This window comes from Oryzias latipes, chromosome 16 (assembly GCF_053564925.1).
Source record: "Oryzias latipes strain Hd-rR chromosome 16, Olatipes_Hd-rR_3.1".
Lineage (NCBI taxonomy): Eukaryota > Metazoa > Chordata > Actinopteri > Beloniformes > Adrianichthyidae > Oryzias > Oryzias latipes.
The window spans coordinates 17,374,099-17,392,310 of NC_136252.1; the positions used below are offsets into that span (position 1 = coordinate 17,374,099).

The 18,212-nt window shown below is 36.0% G+C and overlaps 1 protein-coding gene and 1 long non-coding RNA gene across 21 annotated transcripts in view; both read right to left on the bottom strand.

Moving 5' to 3' along the window:
* ulk4 (unc-51 like kinase 4) overlaps positions 1-11,810 on the bottom strand; it is a 73,568-nt gene extending 61,758 nt beyond the window's left edge. For 5 of the 20 annotated variants that reach the window (XR_013648237.1, XR_013648236.1, XM_078933101.1 and 2 more), the window contains exons 1-19: positions 8,201-8,356; positions 8,005-8,075; positions 7,742-7,842; positions 7,486-7,626; positions 7,196-7,295; positions 6,824-6,963; positions 6,514-6,676; positions 5,349-5,450; positions 5,014-5,097; positions 4,799-4,862; positions 4,614-4,712; positions 4,158-4,441; positions 3,701-3,770; positions 3,497-3,563; positions 3,321-3,413; positions 2,975-3,035; positions 2,673-2,875; positions 1,413-1,459; positions 1,048-1,126 (exon numbers count right to left, since the gene is read on the bottom strand). Coding sequence is in view for 17 of the 20 variants with exons in the window: in XM_078933101.1 (XP_078789227.1) it covers positions 1,048-1,126; positions 1,413-1,459; positions 2,673-2,875; positions 2,975-3,035; positions 3,321-3,413; positions 3,497-3,563; positions 3,701-3,770; positions 4,158-4,441; positions 4,614-4,712; positions 4,799-4,862; positions 5,014-5,097; positions 5,349-5,450; positions 6,514-6,676; positions 6,824-6,963; positions 7,196-7,295; positions 7,486-7,623 (1,794 nt within the window). In the remaining 3 variants the exon portion in view is untranslated. Of the gene's footprint in view, positions 1-1,047; positions 1,127-1,412; positions 1,460-2,672; positions 2,876-2,974; positions 3,036-3,320; positions 3,414-3,496; positions 3,564-3,700; positions 3,771-4,157; positions 4,442-4,613; positions 4,713-4,798; positions 4,863-5,013; positions 5,098-5,348; positions 5,451-6,513; positions 6,677-6,823; positions 6,964-7,195; positions 7,296-7,468; positions 7,627-7,741; positions 7,843-8,004; positions 8,076-8,200; positions 8,443-11,709 lie in introns of those variants that run through there. The other 15 variants (XR_013648238.1, XM_078933102.1, XM_078933098.1 and 12 more) reach the window with 13 other exon arrangements.
* A 620-nt stretch (positions 11,811-12,430) lies between these two features.
* LOC144984494 (uncharacterized) lies at positions 12,431-18,190 on the bottom strand. Its single transcript, XR_013648239.1, has 4 exons — positions 18,065-18,190; positions 14,714-14,759; positions 14,524-14,591; positions 12,431-12,526 (listed from the first exon to the last, which is right to left on the bottom strand). It is a non-coding gene; the product is annotated as an uncharacterized LOC144984494 (long non-coding RNA).
* Between the last annotated feature and the right edge of the window lie 22 nt (positions 18,191-18,212).

Sequence of the window (18,212 nt, forward strand, 5' to 3'; positions counted from 1 at the left end):
AGTCCACGTGTGTTACAAAATCGAAAAACATATAAAAAGACATAGATCTTCATTAACTATATAGTCTCACTCATTATGTACATGTTGTGACATAAGTGTAGACAGAATGAGGGAGTTTCCATTGACAATTGCTACAGATGATAATGTTTAAAAGATTTTTAACGCCCCCAGCTGGTATGAGGCGGTACTATGAAGCTTTTTTTTGTTTTTTTGTAATACATTTTGATCTAAAATCTAATTTTCTCCTTTTTGGGCAATTTAAACAATACTTTTTAGAGGGGGGTGATACTCTAAAACACTAACACTAACACTCAAACACTATTTTTATATGTTCTTTAATTTTTTTCTGAAAATAAGGCACATGTGTTGGTTTCTTTCTGTCATTCACTGCCACATGTTGGTTTAAACTGGTAACTACATATATAGTGTTAAAGCAATGTGGAAAGGATGCATGTAATCTCCTGCACGATTATTCTGTTCACTGAATTATAACTTGTGGTAAGAAGGAAGACAGGTTGCTTTCTCTTGTGTTTATTTTCCAGCCAGCTATAAGATTTCTATATCTGTCCATGCATTGCATATGTAAGTTTGGACACATTTCATGCTCCCGCTTTTTTGTTAAGTAAATACTCAAAAATCTTTGAGTATTTTTGAGTATTTTTTTTCATCATTGATCTTTCCAAACAAAATTCTTGAAAATAAAATCTGTCAGAGCAACAGTTTAGCTAAAGTTCTTCAAATTGGCCTACACATGAACAAATATATCGGTTCAGGGTTTTTCATGCATTGAAAAGATTGTAATATAATTTTGACTTTCATATCTCCTATTGACTGTTATTTCATGAACTGTCCATAAGTGCTTTAACAGCACTGCTGTCGGCTACCAAACAGTGCTTTAACAGTTTGGTAGCCGATGGCTAGCCGATGGCTACCAAACAGACTAAAAGTAGGGTCAGAATAAACTGCAGAAATGTCAGATATACATGTATAAAGTACATTTACATAATAATAAGGTTGTAGCACATATGGAAGGGGTGTTTTACAAACCTCACAAATATGGCTACTCTCTTCTAGATGACTACAGTGCAGAGCTAGGAGACCCATTAATCGAAGAACTTTGCTTCGCCTGCAAAGAAAAGAAAAACATCTCATGGATCACATAAATCAATTCAACGCTGTAGAAGTTTTTTTTTATTTATTTGGATTTGTAATACAAATTTGGTAACATCAAAAGAAATTTTAATAAAATAATCAATAAAAATCACTAAAAACATGGTAACAGCTTATTTTCTGCAACCCTGGAAAAATTCTACAAAATATATGAAGTTTTTTTGTTTTTTTTAATGAATAAATGTGCTGCCTGTGCCTGGAAAACACACTATCATTTGAAGGAAAGACAGTAATGTACTTACAGATCCCAGTTAGGTGCTTTTCGCAACTCTTTGGTCAACACTAGAAGCTGAAAGAAAGAGACAGGAGAGTTAAAAAGACAAACAACTACCGGTAATATGATGTACAAAAACATATGATGGGTTACTTGATAAAATGCTTCTTTGTTAATTTGAGCCGGAATTATTCATTTTACAATTCAACTAAGTAGGTTTTTTGTTTCAACTAAGGAGTCATTTTTCTTTACCTTAAAAGTGAAAACAGATCTAAAGCGCCCATATAAGACTAATTATTAAGAAACCATACCTGATACATATTTAAAGAAGATGGAAAAATACTGAATTAAAATAAATTAGCAGTAACTTACTAGAAACATCAGTAATAGCCCAAAACTATCATTAGACAATGATGCGCTCCATGTATTGAGAAGAAAAATTTTACACAAACCAATGCCAAAGTGTTACTAACTAAATTGAGATGTAAAAAAGAATGCTTATGTGTGGATATGAATATTAACGTTTTTGCTTAGATCTACATATATTACAGTGTATAACTATGATTCATGTTATAGAAAATCAATCCTAAAATGTGCAGCAGTAACTGTCACACATGTGTAATGATTCTCAATAACTGTTATTGTAAAAAGGGCAAAAAGCAGTGGAAAGAGTTTTTACAAAGCATATACATTCAACTTTATGAGCCTGTATTGCATTCCATTTTTGTCTACACGCTTCCTGCACAGCAGAAGAAAAAGCGTAGCCCCCAGAATAAGTCATCACTATTGTTCCTGCACTGACAAAGTGCTTAACAACATACATTTTCCACTGTTAGGTATACATCTAATGTATTTTGAGGTATTGGTTGATCCTGAAGTCACTTCTTGATCAAGTATTGGCTAGTTTAGATGTTTATGCAGCTCTTGTTTTCCTCGCATTAGTCCCTTCTGGTGCACCTGAATAACAGACTGCCTTTAAACAAAGTTAAGTAACAACAACACAAGAGGATGGGGTTGTACGGTGGGATAGTAGTTAGCACTACCGCCTTACAGCAAGAAGGCCCTGGTTTGAATCCTGGTTAGGACCTTTCTGCATGGACTTGCCCTGTCCTCCCAGAGCATGCGTGGGTTTTCTCAAGGAACTCCAGCTTCCTCCCACAGTAAAAAAAATGCTTTATAGGTTTAATTAGTACTTTAAATTGCCCCTACTGTGATTGAAAGTGAGTGTGTGTATTTGCGGTTCCGAAAATGGATGGAAAATGAAACACACAACTGCAGATTTCCCTACCAGTGTTGAGTTAATTAGCTTGTTAGCAATTGTAGTATGTCCAGCCACACAGCAGAGGTAACACAGCAGGTTAAGTTTGGATCGAATGGCTGTGGACTGAGAGGAAGGTTGTGTAGTGGATGGACGCTGTTCCTCAAGAGACGAACACAGTTGTAACAGGAAGCCACTCCACTCTTCTTCACTCAGAGAAATCAACTTTTCAACTGAAAAAAAAAAAAAAGATAACACATTTATTTTTGAAGGAAACAGGTTAAAATATGCATATATATCCTTAAACCTTACTGAAACAAACATAGACAGACCTGAATAGGCTGGTACACAAAGGGTTTTGGGATCAAATCGTACCGAAGCACTCTTAACAATCTGTATGAACATCAGAATAACACCAAAAGTCAACATCTTTCTCTGAGCTGCACAAACTATGTGGTTTGATTACCTATTTTCAGAGGGTTTGCATTATATAACAAGGCCTTCAGTTTCACTGCGTTGAATATGTTAAAGACACTGAAAAATATTGTGAGGACATTTTTGCCCAGGCTAATAACTTTCTATAAATGTGACTAAATTACACCATCAATGACAGAAAGAGAGTATGTTTGTAATGCAGGACTCGTACTTTGCACAATCCAAAGAATTGTGTGTGTGTACCTTAGGATTATCAATGATTGGAGTAACAGTCAGATCAGATTCATTGTATAGAAGACTCCTCACACGGTCTGCCATATCTGCCTTCGAGCAAATCTATGAGGATAAAAAATAAAATGATGGAAGATTATGGTAGCAAACATCACAAAGATAAAAGGAGAGTATACAATTATACAAACCTCAGCTGAACCAATGTTGTTTGGAGAGTCTGAGGTGCTAGGATTTCCTCTCGTCGTGGCACTGTAGCTTCAAGAGCGGTGACAAAAAATAAGCATAAGTCTGACTTTGTGCAAAAGTTGTAATATTTGTTTTATCCAAGTCCCTCTTTATGAAATGGTTATGTCATCTGATCAGGTTGTATCAGGAAGAAGAAGACTGACTACCTATGGAGGAAAATGGTTTCTGTGCTGTCATCATCCACGCCACTCTTTGGCCTCAGCTCCTTTGAATTATCTATAAAATATCAGAAATAAAAGAGATTTCAGATAAATAATCAAAATACGTGCATTTGTAACATTCAATAAAGTAAAATCTGGACATGGAAAAACTGAGAAAAACAGCAAGTAAAAAAACTTTAAAACAGATTTAAATGGGAACCAAAACTAGATGAAATTTATGAAACACAAATTAAACAAAAATGCTTTGATATTGACAAGTTTTTCTTAACTAATAAAATACCGTATGTAGTATACCAATTATTTAAACTGAATTTTATATGGAATATTCCAAAACGTGTTGTGATCAAACAGTACACAGCCATGTCAACTCCTCCTCCTCTTTCGGCTTTTCCCATCAGGGGTCGCCACAGTGAAACACCAGGAACACGAGGGAGTCTAATACCTGATTTATAGGATTTATTCAGCTGTAATGTTTGGCACATTTGCTCCACACCAGTTGGCTCAGGGTCATCATCTCCAGCGTCTATATCCCACTCGTCTGGACTGTCCTTGACTGTTATTGTTTTTTGCAAAGCTTGGTCATTCCTTAGTTGTCCACTGAACATTTGTTCCATAGATTGTTGTTCATGTGTGTCTGTGTTACATGGTGTTCTGGTTAATGCATTTGTATTGGAAGAAATTGGTGGTTTTGACTCCGAAAAGGATGAGCAGCTGCTGGGTGCATGACTGTGAAAGCATTAAGAACAAACACAGACACACATCTTCAGCGTTTTGGGCAGTCTAGGGAAAGATATTCATGAGAGTCTGATCATTTCAGATCTAATATGTACAACCAAAATTTTACAAAATGTCTACCAATACAAACAGAAAAGCAAAAAAAAGAAAAACATTAACAGACCCCATTTTGAAGGAGACCTCTTCCTTGTTGTTCTCCTGTTTTAATTGTTTCCAGAAAGCATGATCCAACAGCTCTGTCCAGCCAAACCTTGAAGACATTCTTTTCAAATCATCCTGATATGCTGAAGAATGTTTATATGTAAAAAAAAAAAAAAACATCATGCAATTCCTTCACTGAAAACCCACCTCTTCTCTGGATTTTTGGTGAGTAAACCGTTCAAAAGACTCTGGAAGTCAGGACTGGGGGGGCCTAAGAAAACATTATTGCCAACCATACAAAAATAAATTACTTCCTGTTTTTAAAAAACAAGAAAACTACAATTTATATGGTGCTGTATTGCAAGACTGCTATCATATTGTAAATTTAACTTAGAGTGAAACAAAAATGTGGTGTATTTTACATGTCTTCCTGGGAGGGGGTAGCTCCTGGTTCAACAACATCTCCGCCAGCTCAGTGTTGCTCTCAGAGAAAAAAGGAGGATTTCCTGGCACACGAAAGAAAACAGTAACATTTCCAATTTAGAGAAATCTTTGTATTTATTGGCACATAGTTAGTATTTAAATGCAAGCAAATTATTTCAAGCTGAAACATTAGGATAACATTTATCTATGATGGAGAAGAATATGAATTTTTAGGGATTACACACTAACATTACAGACGTCTTAGAAAACTGATAGAATTGCTCAATACACATAAAATATTTTTATATTTTTTTTTATGTGAGTTTGTATTTACCTGTGTACATATAGTAGAGCACACAACCAAGCGCCCATAGATCAGAGCTTACACTTGTTTCTGAGCCCTGCACAATTTCTGGAGCTTTGTAAGCTAAGTTTCCTGAAAGAAAAAAGCATGCAAACAGCCATTACAAAAAAAGGACAATATGAAAAAACTGAATGCAATCCAAAGCAGGTTGAACTCATCTAAAAAAAACATATCAAAAGAAAACACTTGTTGCTTACTATTTTCAGCCGGTGTGATAATAGATTTTGAATGACAACACTGAATCGGATGAGTCAATATTCTCAGGTAAAATTATTTAAACAAATTAATTTCAATAATTAACCTATATTAATTCATGTATGTAAATGAATAAACATTTCGTTTTTGTTTTGTTTTTCTTTGCCAATGAAAGTCAGTGTCCAGTTTGAAATGCCATTTATAAAAAGGTACCTTTTAAAAAAAGTAGGATAAAAAGTCTATATAACCTTGACACATTCCCCTATTTATTTATCTTACACAATCTTTTCTGTGGATTTTCTTTCTTTATATTTACATTTTTGTCAACCAGTTAAGTGAGGATGAGGAACTTTCTTCATAAATTAAATTACATCATCTTTAAAAGATCAGGTTCTGGGACATTGCCTCACAGAACCCCCTGTCTTCAGCTGCTTGGTTTTATTTTGCACAATATCCATATGCATGGTGTGCAGACACCGTCTTATACAGAAATCTATCTGCAACAGCCCTTTCTGCTTCCATATTTAACCCTGGTGCTATCTTAGATGACCCCACCCTTACATTGACGTGTTCTCCCTACCATGACAAAGGTGGATAAAGGTGGAAGGATTTCATGTGATCCATGGACACCAGTGAAGATCACAAATCATTGAAGAAAAAAAAGGTTCAGAGCACTGTCTAGTGGGTCTACATGACCCAACTCCCAACGTTAAAGTGCCTAGGATAGCACAAGGGTTACATTGTCTGTTAACTTTCATCTCCCTTTTAACCACTAAGGCTCCTGAATTCTCTGAAATCCTAGATATCACATAACAGACCGGATTCAAAAGATAATGAAAACATGTTTGAAGTTTTTCTTAGGCAAATCAACTAGCTCATCTCCCAATTCGTTTCTTAATGAAATGTGAGGTGCTATACGAAATAAAAATGCACATTTGACCTTGAAATCGTTTCCTCATACTGTTAAAGTCACCCAGGCTTTTGTCTTCTCCTGTCTCCTCGGAATCAGAAAGAAAGGAGATTGTCTCCTCCAGTGTCTCTCCTTTTGCCTTGGACAGACAAAAGTTTCCCAACTTTAGAATGCCACTTCCATCTAAAAGGATCTAGAAGAGAAAGAAAGGGTAGTTATTGAATTTACAATAACACTGCTATCTTACTATACTTTCATAACAGTAGTTTTTTTTTCTGTTGCCAGAATAACATTTTAGTTTTACTTTGAATTTCTGTGTTTTTGTGAATTTGAATCAAACCTTGGCAGGTGTCAGGTCAGACAAAATAATTTCTGACTCATGAATGTGCTTTAATCCCATGACCAAGTCCCAACCAAACCGTTTCACCACATCCTCTGACAGACCTCCATCCTGAGCAACCAGGGCCTGAAGGGAGCCTCCTAACAACGGAAGTGCAAATGTCGACATTAAAAAAAGACAAAAAGATGACAGGAAAACGATCAAATTAAATGTTTTCCACTATATAAACTATATTCAATATTAGAATGGAGTATTTAATTTTGATTAGAGGGTTTACCACACCATGAAATTATTGCATTACGTTTCTATAGTTTGATAACTAAAAAGAGAACTGATGGCTGTTTAAATGAAACAGCAGACATGTTTCTTCACCTGTACAGAGTTCCACAACCAACCATAGATGACTGCATGTTTCATACCACTCATAGTAGCGTACTATATTTGGATGATCCAGATGATAGCTGAGTCTGACCTTAGATGGGAGAAGAGACAAAATGGGAAGCACTTTAACCGTGTGCCCATAATCCAACTAAAAACACATGTAAGAAAATGCAGAAATTATGGTAGAATAAAGCTTCTGTGGGCTAAATAATCAATGTTGTTTATTGTAAATGAATTTAATGTGGTAATATGATACTGGATTACCAAAGTTGTTAGCCTACATGGTTAGAAATTTCCAATTTTTTGTTTTTGTGTGTGCAGACGATGGCTACAAAGTTGAGATGCCCCTTCCTTCTTCCTTTATAGACAAAAGAGTTACGGCCTTTTCCAAGCTCTTCATATAGGACAAAGTTCTCCATCTCCTGTGGGGAAATTTTTTTTTACAAATTATCAAAATTTGAAACATTGCTAAGTAAGCTTCTGTAACCCAAACCACTGAAAAATTAATATAAATTATTATATTAATATAATCACAACCTGATTTTTTGCGTCTTCGCCGTCCAGACAACAAATGTTGGTAGTAAACTTTTTCAACCAGCAGTGTGTTAACGGAAGATGGAGGGATCAGTTGGTGTCTGCTGGAAGAGGGGACATTTCATTTCCTCACATCTACTGAAAGCTATATTTGGTCATTTTGATCGTAAAAAAATATTAAATTATATTTTAAACATATATTTAAATATAAAGTTTTACATTTATCCGACACATAACAAAGTCTAGTCAAAAGAACGCGTAGAAACCTTTTAGGAAATAACCTCAAAATGGTACATCCCACGGTTGCTGGGATACGGCGTGGAACACAAACTCCGTTCTGAGAAGAGCGATTTGTTCGCAGAAAAAAAGGGGATAAAGGTTTGAAAAACACAAATTCTTCTATTGTGTGAATAACAATTGAATGAACTAAGTCCCCCTGTGTGATGGCTATAGTTACTTTACCTCTTTCCCTTTTACCCGTGCAAATTAATTCCCTCTATTCACTGAATAAAAGTGAGAGGTTGAAAAGAAATGTCCTGACCAAGAGCCATTCTCTGCTATGCTGTCCTCCTCACTCCACCCAACTTCCTGCTCCACCCCAGCTGCTTCTTCTACTGCGTTCAGTACTGTACCTGTTTGTATTTGTACCAGCAGGGGTCAGCCAAACCATCTCTATTGAATTGATTTGACGGACCCACTCACTCCTAAAAAACAAACCAAAAAAGGATTTAATACAAAACAAACACTAATAATGATAAAAAACAAATAATATATAAATGACAATAGACAAATAATAATAATAATAATAATAATAATAATAATAATAATAATAATAATAATAATAATAATAATAATAATAATAATAATAAACCAATAATATTATTGGTTTAATAATAATAATAATAATAATAATAATAATAATAATAATAATAATAATAATTATTATTATTATTATTATTATTATTATTATTATTATTAAATAATAATAATAACTTATTATTGTAGATAAATAAACTATCTTGCACTTAAGGTATTTTCCCCAATCAAAATACTTATTTTTAGATTCCATTAACGTATTTAGATATTATGATTTACTTTATCGTCCCTTGTGGGAAATTGTATATATGTATGTCATATGCTATAGAAGCATTTGAATAGCACAATTAAAAATAAAAGTCAATACCAGAAATGCTTTTTCCTTTTCAAAATGAAGCTTCCCATACTATGTATCTCGAGGTGCGTAAAATGTTTTAAAAATGCAACCACCATTGCATATTTGTTCACTAAAGTTGCATTGTGATTGAAGCATTTAATTGTGGTCTGACGAGAATTTGTTTGAGGTAGTTTTATTTTGAAAGCAGTCAAACAGGAAGTCGTGCTCTTTTTTTCCGGTCAGGTCACCCTGTTCAAGCATTTCTAACAAGCAACTCGCTGCGGCAAAAGAGAGAATATCTCGAAGTTTTGAGAACTTCCTCAGAACTTATCCTGGAACATTATCCTCGTCTATTCACTTCTTTTTCTTTTCCTTTAAAAAACAATCCCATTCAAAGGACGTATTGAATTTGTTTTAAGGCAGGTTGAGGGCATTGCCATTTCAGCATCACATAATGCCACTTGAGTCGAGTCGCCTGCAGTGTTCTGATGAATGATTAGCTAGCTTACTCTAAAAAACGGATTTTTGGTTTCACACAATTGGAAAATTTGCACTGCCCACTGGTAAGTTTGTGTTTTTCTTAAAGTGTCTCATCTTTTTAAGCCTAAAAAGTTTTTTTTTTTTCCTTTTTAATTTATTTTTAGGGGGAGGGGCTAAAGAAACAAATGATCCACAGGGTGTGCTGCTTTTGGTCATATCCACAAAGACAGTCTTTTTCCAATGAAAAAAAAAGTTGTTTCAGAATTTTATCATTGTTTTCTATTATAAGTATGTCAGTTTGAAGTATGCCTCAACTTTTTGGAAAAGATTTGTTAAGATGTCTGTTCTTAAGTGTACATCATAACACACTACTGCATGTTTTAAGCAAATTTCAGCTTTTATTTATTTATTTATTTAATGTTTATATGTTAGATGGATGGATGGGTGGTAACCCTCAAAAGCTCCTTTAAAAAAATTTAACTAGTGATTTTTCAAAAATCTCAAGATTCAGTAGTCTCCATCCTTCTAAACCTGCTGCTTCCCCTTTGGGATCATGGGTTGCTGGAGCTAACCCAGCTACTGTTTGGTAATGGCGAGTTACACTCTAAACAAATCACCTCTGTGTAGCAGTGGGATTTACTGGTAGCCTCACTGTAAATAAACAATAAAAGAGAGGATTTTTTTCTTGCATCACTTAGGCGTTGTTCTAAAAAAAATGTCTAAGCAAATGGTTTCTGCCCAATGAGAATATTTCAATATACAATTCCAAACCCATTCCTAAACCGACTAAGGATACAGATATAAGCCTGATTTAGTTTAGTTTTGTTTTATGCATCAATGCTAATTTAATGTGGCAGTATTAACATGCATCTCCGTGATTTGTTTGCTTCTAGAGTACTATACAAAAAAATTAGATTTCTTTCTTAGCACGTATTCCAAATTCTAAACATTGCAAAACAATACATGAAGACGTCTGTTTACTGTTTGATTATAAAGCTTTTCGTGATCCTGCCCTGTTTTACTTAGCAGAGCTTTTAACTGTTGACAGCCTCTTTAGAGTTTTAAGGTCTTTTAACTAGTAACTGCTTCATGCGCCCCGGTCACAGCAGAAAAACTGGGGTGTCCATGCTTTTTCTGTTGTCGGCCCCCAGTTATGGAATGAAATACCTCCTGAGCTGCACGATAGCAGACCCAAACAGCTTTAAACGGCAGCTGAAGACATACTTATTGAGAATGGCTTTTTAACGCTCAGTAGCTGGTGGCGTCTTATTTTCTTTTACTTGTTTTATTTAACTCTCATTTGTCTTGTATGTATTCTATTACTTGTAATTTTTTTCCTGCTGTTTTTTAAGTTTTATTCCTAATTTGCTTAATTTCATATTCTCTTTTTGCCATCTTTTCATTGCAAAGCCCTTTGGCACCCTGACGGTGTTGTAAAGTATTATATAAAGAAAGATTCAAGATAGTCAAGGTCTCATTTGGTCAAACAAGAGCACACGATCTGTGGAAAGTCTGAATGCTCTCCCACCACTTGGACAAATGGCAGACCCCACAGTGCCTGCTGAGAAAGTTCACATGAGTGAAATCCAAAGACGCTGCTTCAATGTTTATAGACAGACAGAGCGCTGTGGTGTTTTTAACTTTTATATCTCATTGTAACAAGACACCACACAGTCTAATGACTTAAACAGTTGTAGCACTCTTTGGGTAATTATTTGATCCCCTCTAAATAAGTTGCTTACAAGGTTTTGCTCATCCAAATCCATCCTGCAAGGAGCAGTGAATGTGTGAACTTTGTATGACCGTTTTTCCTTCATTCATTTTTTAGATTTTTTAGATGATCTGATGTTTTATTTTTTTATTTATTGATTTGTTTTGGCTCTCTTTTTTTGTCAACTTTGTCTTGTCTAGATTTCTAAGTCCTCACGATTTACAGTTTATTTATTTTTGCTACGTGTTGTGAAAGCATAATTGTGTCTGCATTACGGCTTACATTCAGATCATTGTGTTACAAAACTAGTCCTGCCTTTTCATCATTTTCCTGTCAAAGACCAACTTACATAATGAATTGGCTACCATAAAAGCTGCCTGTTTTGACATTGCAAAGCCAGAGAATATTTTGAAAATCATGTCTTCAGTTCCTGTGACTGCTCATGTGACTTCTTGAATCTTAGTGTGTAGTTTTTGTTTCCTTTAGTTCCCTATTTGTCCACCTCATTGTGTCCTTCTTGACTGTCTTGTCCATGTAGGGGAAGTTAGCAAATCTGTTTTGTCTAACAACAAGCTTGGTAGATTTCAGACCCTGGAAAAAAAAAAAAAAAGAACAAAAAAAAATTACCTTGTTGCCTCGACAGGCCCCCGAGAGAATCTGCAAGAGATATATCAAAGACAAATGCCGAATGGATGGACAGGAGAGGTTTACCCCTCTTTATTCTTGCTCTTTTAATCTTAAACAATTCTCTGACAACAATTTACGTCACTAAGCAAACAAAAGTTCAAGCATGCTTCAGTGACGCAATCATCTCAACACTGCGGGTTTGTTCTGTAACTTAACCTAAGCTATTCTTTGGAAATTGAACGGAGCAAGCAGACCTTCATGTGGTTTACCTTTTGTCACAGTTTTTGTAAAATTTTAGTACTTCATTGTGTGTTTGTGTGTTCCTAATTCACAATATATATATATATATATATATATATATATATTGAAACCATTTATATACAGTTGTAGTTGTGAAGAAAGAGATGGGTCCTTTTATGTATCTGTGTGGGAATGAAAGAGGAAATTCAGGGGTAAAGGGCCCTTCTCATGCTCTAATATACATGTAAACTGTTAAAGGTTTGGAAGCTGTGTAGGAAACGGATGCATTACACAGTGTGGAAGGAAAAAAGTATTTCAGTCACCAATTCTGCTAGTTATCCCTCTTGAAACTGAGAGGTCTGTCATGTTTACCGTAGATACACTTAAACTGAGAAAAAGAATGTATGAGGGGAGGAAATGAGTATTTTGTCAAAAACAAAATATACCAAAATCAAACTATTTGGTAAAACAATCATACTTGCCATGTTTTGAAGAAGAATGCCAAGTTGTATCTCAAGAACGCCATATCTACTGTGAAGCATGGGGGTGGAATCATCATGCTTTGGGGCAGTTTTTTCTGCAAAAAGGACATAAGGACTGATCTGTATTAGGGAAAGGATCAATTTGGTCATGTATGGTGAGATTTTGGATTAAGAACCTCCTTCCATCATTTACAGCATTGACGATGGAAGATGGTAACTGGGTCTTTCAGCAGGACAATGATCCCAAACACATCACCAAGGAAACAAAACAGTGGCTTGGTATGAAGCTTTTCAAGGTTGTGGAGTGGTTTAGCCCTTAACCAGTCTCTGAACCTCATCCAATAAAGAACAGAGATGCTTATACAAACACTCATTCTCTAACAATCATACGTCATATGTCTGTATTCTTTTTTCCATTCTGTCTCTCACAGTTAAATCATTAAGCTTGCAGAATCGGTGACTGCTGAATGCTTTTTTGCCCCGCTGTAGCTATCAAAACTTCAGTGGTACAAATAAATAGTTATGAGTTTTTAGACTGCAAGCAACATTACGCAGCTCTTTTCAATGTGCCTCTTAAGGCTTTTGTCATGATGAGCTATTAGAAAATAATTTTGATAACAGTTTGAGTTGGAAAACATTGTTAGGTTGACTTTTTATAGTCTTTTCCTATTACTAGTTTTAAAGCCATTGTTTTGTTTTGTATTTGGACAAACTATACATTCTCTGCCCTGTATTTCGTCTTAAATTAGACTTAATCCGTTTTTTAAAATTGTTTTTCACCAAAAAGCTTAAACAGGGAATCATTTGTGTGGTTCACCGTGTGTTGGAGCTAAAGACTCATGGACGCTGGTGCAGTCTCTAGCCCTTGTGCTATCTTAGATGACCCCCGCCTTACATTGACGTGTTCTCCCTACCATAGCAAAGGTGAATAAAGGTGGAAAGATTTCATGTAATCCATGGACACCAGTGAAGATCACAAATCATTGAAAAAAAAAAGGTTCAGAGCACTGTCTAGTGGGTCTAGATGACCCAACTCCCAATGTTAAAGTGCCTAGGATAGCACAAGGGTTAAATATAAAACAGATGACCTTTTGAGAGCTGCTGTCATTCAGCAAGTTGAACTCTTTTCCATTAGCAAACAAACCAAACTAATAAAGCATTGAGAGCTGCATGTGCCAAACTTCTCTACACAATCTGCTATTGTAAGTAATGAAATCCCTTCCAGCAAGAGCAAGTGTTAGCTGCTGAAAAGTGCTGCGGAAGCATGTGCAGTAAACACGTGTATTGACTGTCGATGTGTTTAACGACAGACAGACTGATGCTTTTAACCTTTCAGACCGACGGGCAGTTTGACCTTAATTTATCACCTCTTCGTTCAAACTTTAGTCTGAAAACTATGTAGGTTAATTACTGTTTTACAGTTTCAATTGTTGAACACTTTTTTTTTGTCAGTTTGAGGAAAAACAACAAACTATATTAAGAAAAATGTGAATAGAACTAAAAGAGAAATTTTGGTAAACTTTAAAGAGTACTGTAAGTGACATAAAAAAGGTTAAATTTAGTTTTCATTTTAAAAACTAGTTATGGTGTTTATTATTGGTTGCTGATTGCTTTGAAATGCAGAAGTTGTGGTGTGAGCTAGAACACACAGCCTTGCCCTCTGTATGCCATATTATTTCTGTGTCTAAAGTTTTCCAGAACATTTGCCCAGTTATCAAGGAGTGGAAATATTTCCAAAGCTTTTTTTTGGCCTGATCGGGTTCACATTTCACTAAGGTTTTTTTTTTTTTTTTTAATGAAACACCAAAACACAAAAAACTAGTTAAGAGCTAAAGAAAAGGTAGGTGTGTCATTATCTATTTATCCTTCTATGTTACTAATATTCATACATGGAGAATAGACCAACAGATTCTGAAATGACACTTCTGTGACTTATATTTGACACATGGATAACAAATGACTTTAAGCATCTAAAGCTGTCAGAAAAGGAAATGCATGGATGTAAGTAAAAATAAGATAACTTACTGAATTGTTGTTTTTTTCTAAAAAAAAAAGAAAAAACCTTAACCTTAAGGAAAGTAAGGGACCACACCTTATCCTTCGTTATTATTTCTTCGAGCAGCTGCAACTCTGGCACATTAAAGTCTTCTGAATCCCACCCTGTAGGGACAATATGCACAAAACATAGCGGATCCTGGTATTGTTAAACTCACTCTAATGAGGGTTTTCTTAAGAATGCTTTATTGTTTGGATCAGAAGTACAATTTGTCCAGAGTTGTTACCTGTTTGCAGACTTGTTATTCACACACACCAAACTTGAACTTTTTCCTGTCAAAAAAAGAGACTGAGAAGTTGTTGAAGTCTTTTTTTTTTTTTTTTTTTTTAACAATTGCATGTGTTATGTAGAAACGGTTGTCACTGACAACTGCGTTCAATGCATGAGTCAGTGTAGATATTTGTGTTGGGAAAAAAGCTTTTTGTTTGATCCTGGTTTGTTTATGAATAACATGATGATTCTTTCTCAGACTGAGCAAACAGTGTCTTAAGTGATGTTGTCTTTTGCTGTGTCTGCAGTTTTGGTTTTCTATTTTGATAGGGAGGTGGTTTAGTGTTGTAGGTCAGTAAAATTGTGTCATACTACACGGAAACAAGTTTTATTGGGTAAAATAGGGAGGAAAGCACTGTGTTAAAAAGTTCACAGCCAAGAAATCTGCCACTTTGAAAGATTGAGCATAAAATGACTACTTGTTACTGTGAAGGATGCAGAAACATTCAAACGAATGTTGTCCTTAATTTAAAGATTGTAACCTACTGTCTGTGGCTTAGACTGATCTTCACTGCAACATAAACAGACATGAGTCTGTGTTGGTATTTACCACATGGGCTCAGTTACACTTCTCCAAACTATTTTAAGTCAGCACAACACTCACTAGTGAGACTTGCAGTGTACTGCCTTTGAATCAGCATTGCATTTGCACTGCAAGGACCTTTTTGAGTAAGGGGGAAAAATCAAATAAAAACAGATCTGATTATGGTAAAATATGGTTTAAAAAAGCCACCAAAGAGCTTCATCCATGGACAATCATGTCCCCATGTTGATTTACTTAGATCTATGTCTGGGTTTAAATATTTAGCAATCTTCATTCACAATCTCATTTAGGTTGTTTTGCCATTGGTAGCATCACTATCTTGTAATTCAGGAATTTAAATAATTGCAAGTCCAAAACACTGCAGTCCACTCTTCAGATCATTTGCTTTATGTTTCTCTGGAAAAAAACTTTTAAAATGCCCCAGTTATTTGGCATTAAATGGTTTTAGTGCCTATTACACTATATATATGTCAACAACTTTATACCAACAGATCTAACATGATCTAAACAGAACTACTCTCTATTGCAGCAATATAGAGTATAAGAATGAAACAATATTGATTTTGTGTAAAGGCAACTTTCATTTTTATATGTTTTGATTATATATTTATGATGCTGGATAGAGATCACATTTAATTACCTGGTTATATTGAGTACAACTACCATGTATTTTCTTGTAAAGTACATAACCAGACTCACTATTTGGTCTTTAAATCATGTTCCTGTTCTTGTCATTTAAAGATAATCTATAGTGAGAACATTTTTCTTATTCTTATCAAAGACCCACACAGGTGAAATGGTGTTTTAAACATGTTTTTGCGGCATTTTTCTCAAGATGAAGAACATGCATAAAGAAAATGAGGCTTCAAACTGCATTTCTGAGAATCTTGGTATTCAAATCAGCAGACAAAAACAAATGCTGTCAAAAAAGCTGGTAGCTGTGATGGTTCGCTCCATTCTGTGGCATCCACCTGCAGACAAATAGATCCATGTACATCTTCGTTGTCCTTGCCCAGGCTGGTATCTGGCTTTAAACTGTACAACTGGATGGTTCCAACATTGGTCACCATTTTTTGTTGCATCAGTTTTTGTTGGGGTTGTAAGGGGCTGTAAGCTAGCAGGTGAACATAAAAACATATGATGGGAAATGGGGGCTGGCTTACTTCCCACCAACAGTCCGGCCCAAGACTACCAGATGAATTTCTGTTGAGCTCCTACCGTTCTGCAGAAATGATGTCCTGGAAAACGACACAGAGTTTTGATTTGACCTAAAAATGGCAAAAGATGAATGGACTGGGACTATTATAAATAACTATTCATTAAAACTGATATATGTACAATCAACTCTGAAATATGTTACTCAAATCCCAGATTGTGTTATTGAGTAATGATAAATAGTAGTGGATTGGATTTATCTGCGCTTTTCAAGACAATCAAAGCGCTTACATTGTGTCCATTATTCATTCACTCCTCATTCATACTTGGTGATGGTAGCTACGGTTGTAGCCACAGCTGCCCTGGGGCAGACTGACAGAGGCGTGGCTGCCAGTTCGCGCCTACGGCCCCTCTGACCATCACCGGGATCATTCATGCACATTCACACACCAGTGGAGCCACACTGGAGGCAAGGAGGGGGAAGTGTCTTGCCCAAGGACACAACGACATTTGGCTGGTGGGAGCGGGGATCGAACCGCCAACCCTTCGATCATTGGACGACCCGCTCAACCACCTGAGCCACTAACAATATTGCCTCAGATATTTGATATTTTCAAAGGATTGTGGGAGATACATTCACTAAATATGGCAACTGTTTTCTGTGCTCGCATCAGAAAGATGCTTTGAATCTGTAGATCTGCAGCACTTTCCATTAGAACCCAGTGTTAACTCACTTGGTTTGAAACCCAATAAATAAAAATGGACAACAGCTGGACTTTGTCTTTGGTGTTAAAGTTTTATTAGTAGAGTTAGTAACTAATTATACAAGTTGATGTTTTGCCAGTTAAAATGGAATATTGCCCTCCATTGTCTGTAATTACAAATTGTCTGATATCACCAGTCATGTTTTCACTCTTCCTTTGCTTGTTCACAGTGGCATAAATCTAAGGTCATGTTAATGGTGTTGTTACCGTAACTTGGATGTTTCTCTACTTTTTTGCATATCCCATCCCTTTAGGGGTTGCTACAGCCAATCAGCTTTCACTGATTTGTACAGGTGGCTTGGATTAGATTTTACACCAGATGGCCTTCCTGACACAACGCTGAATTTTATCGGGGCTGTGGACCGGAACCTCATGGCTACACAATTAGGCAGTAGCGTGAAGGGTCTTACCCAAGGACCCACACTGGATGAAGCTCATTGCGCCCCCTGGAAAACAAACACTGGTTTCCCACCCGCCAGTCCTTCATGCAGCCAACTGAGCCATCCATCCACAGTTAAATTGGATGAAACATTAGTCTTATCGGCTAATGGTAAAATCTTGTTCAGTTTTCAGCCAGTTAGGAGTAATGACAAAAAAATAAAAAAGCTTGCCATGAGATCAAGATGTTACCAACACATTTCAGCAAAACAATCAAAAGTAAACTCTAAAAGTAGTATTTTTTTCTCGGAAATCTTTGTACATCTGTCTATCCATGTTAATATTAACAGAGGTATCCCCCCCCCCCATCTTTCTCTTTTTAGGTATGCTCTGAGCACATGAACTCTGCACAGAGTGCAGTGAGATGCCCTGATTCATTTGGCCCAGTGATGCCCTCAAGACCAACCTAGTTTGGCTGTAATTCCTGCTTGGAGGATCCTCGTCTTGTCGATGGCCCATCCCTTTTCCAATCAGTAACTGCTCAGCGCCAAGCTGGACCCAAGGACGCAGACTCCCCACACCTGTTCCTGCTCCTCCGCCCCACTTCCTGCACA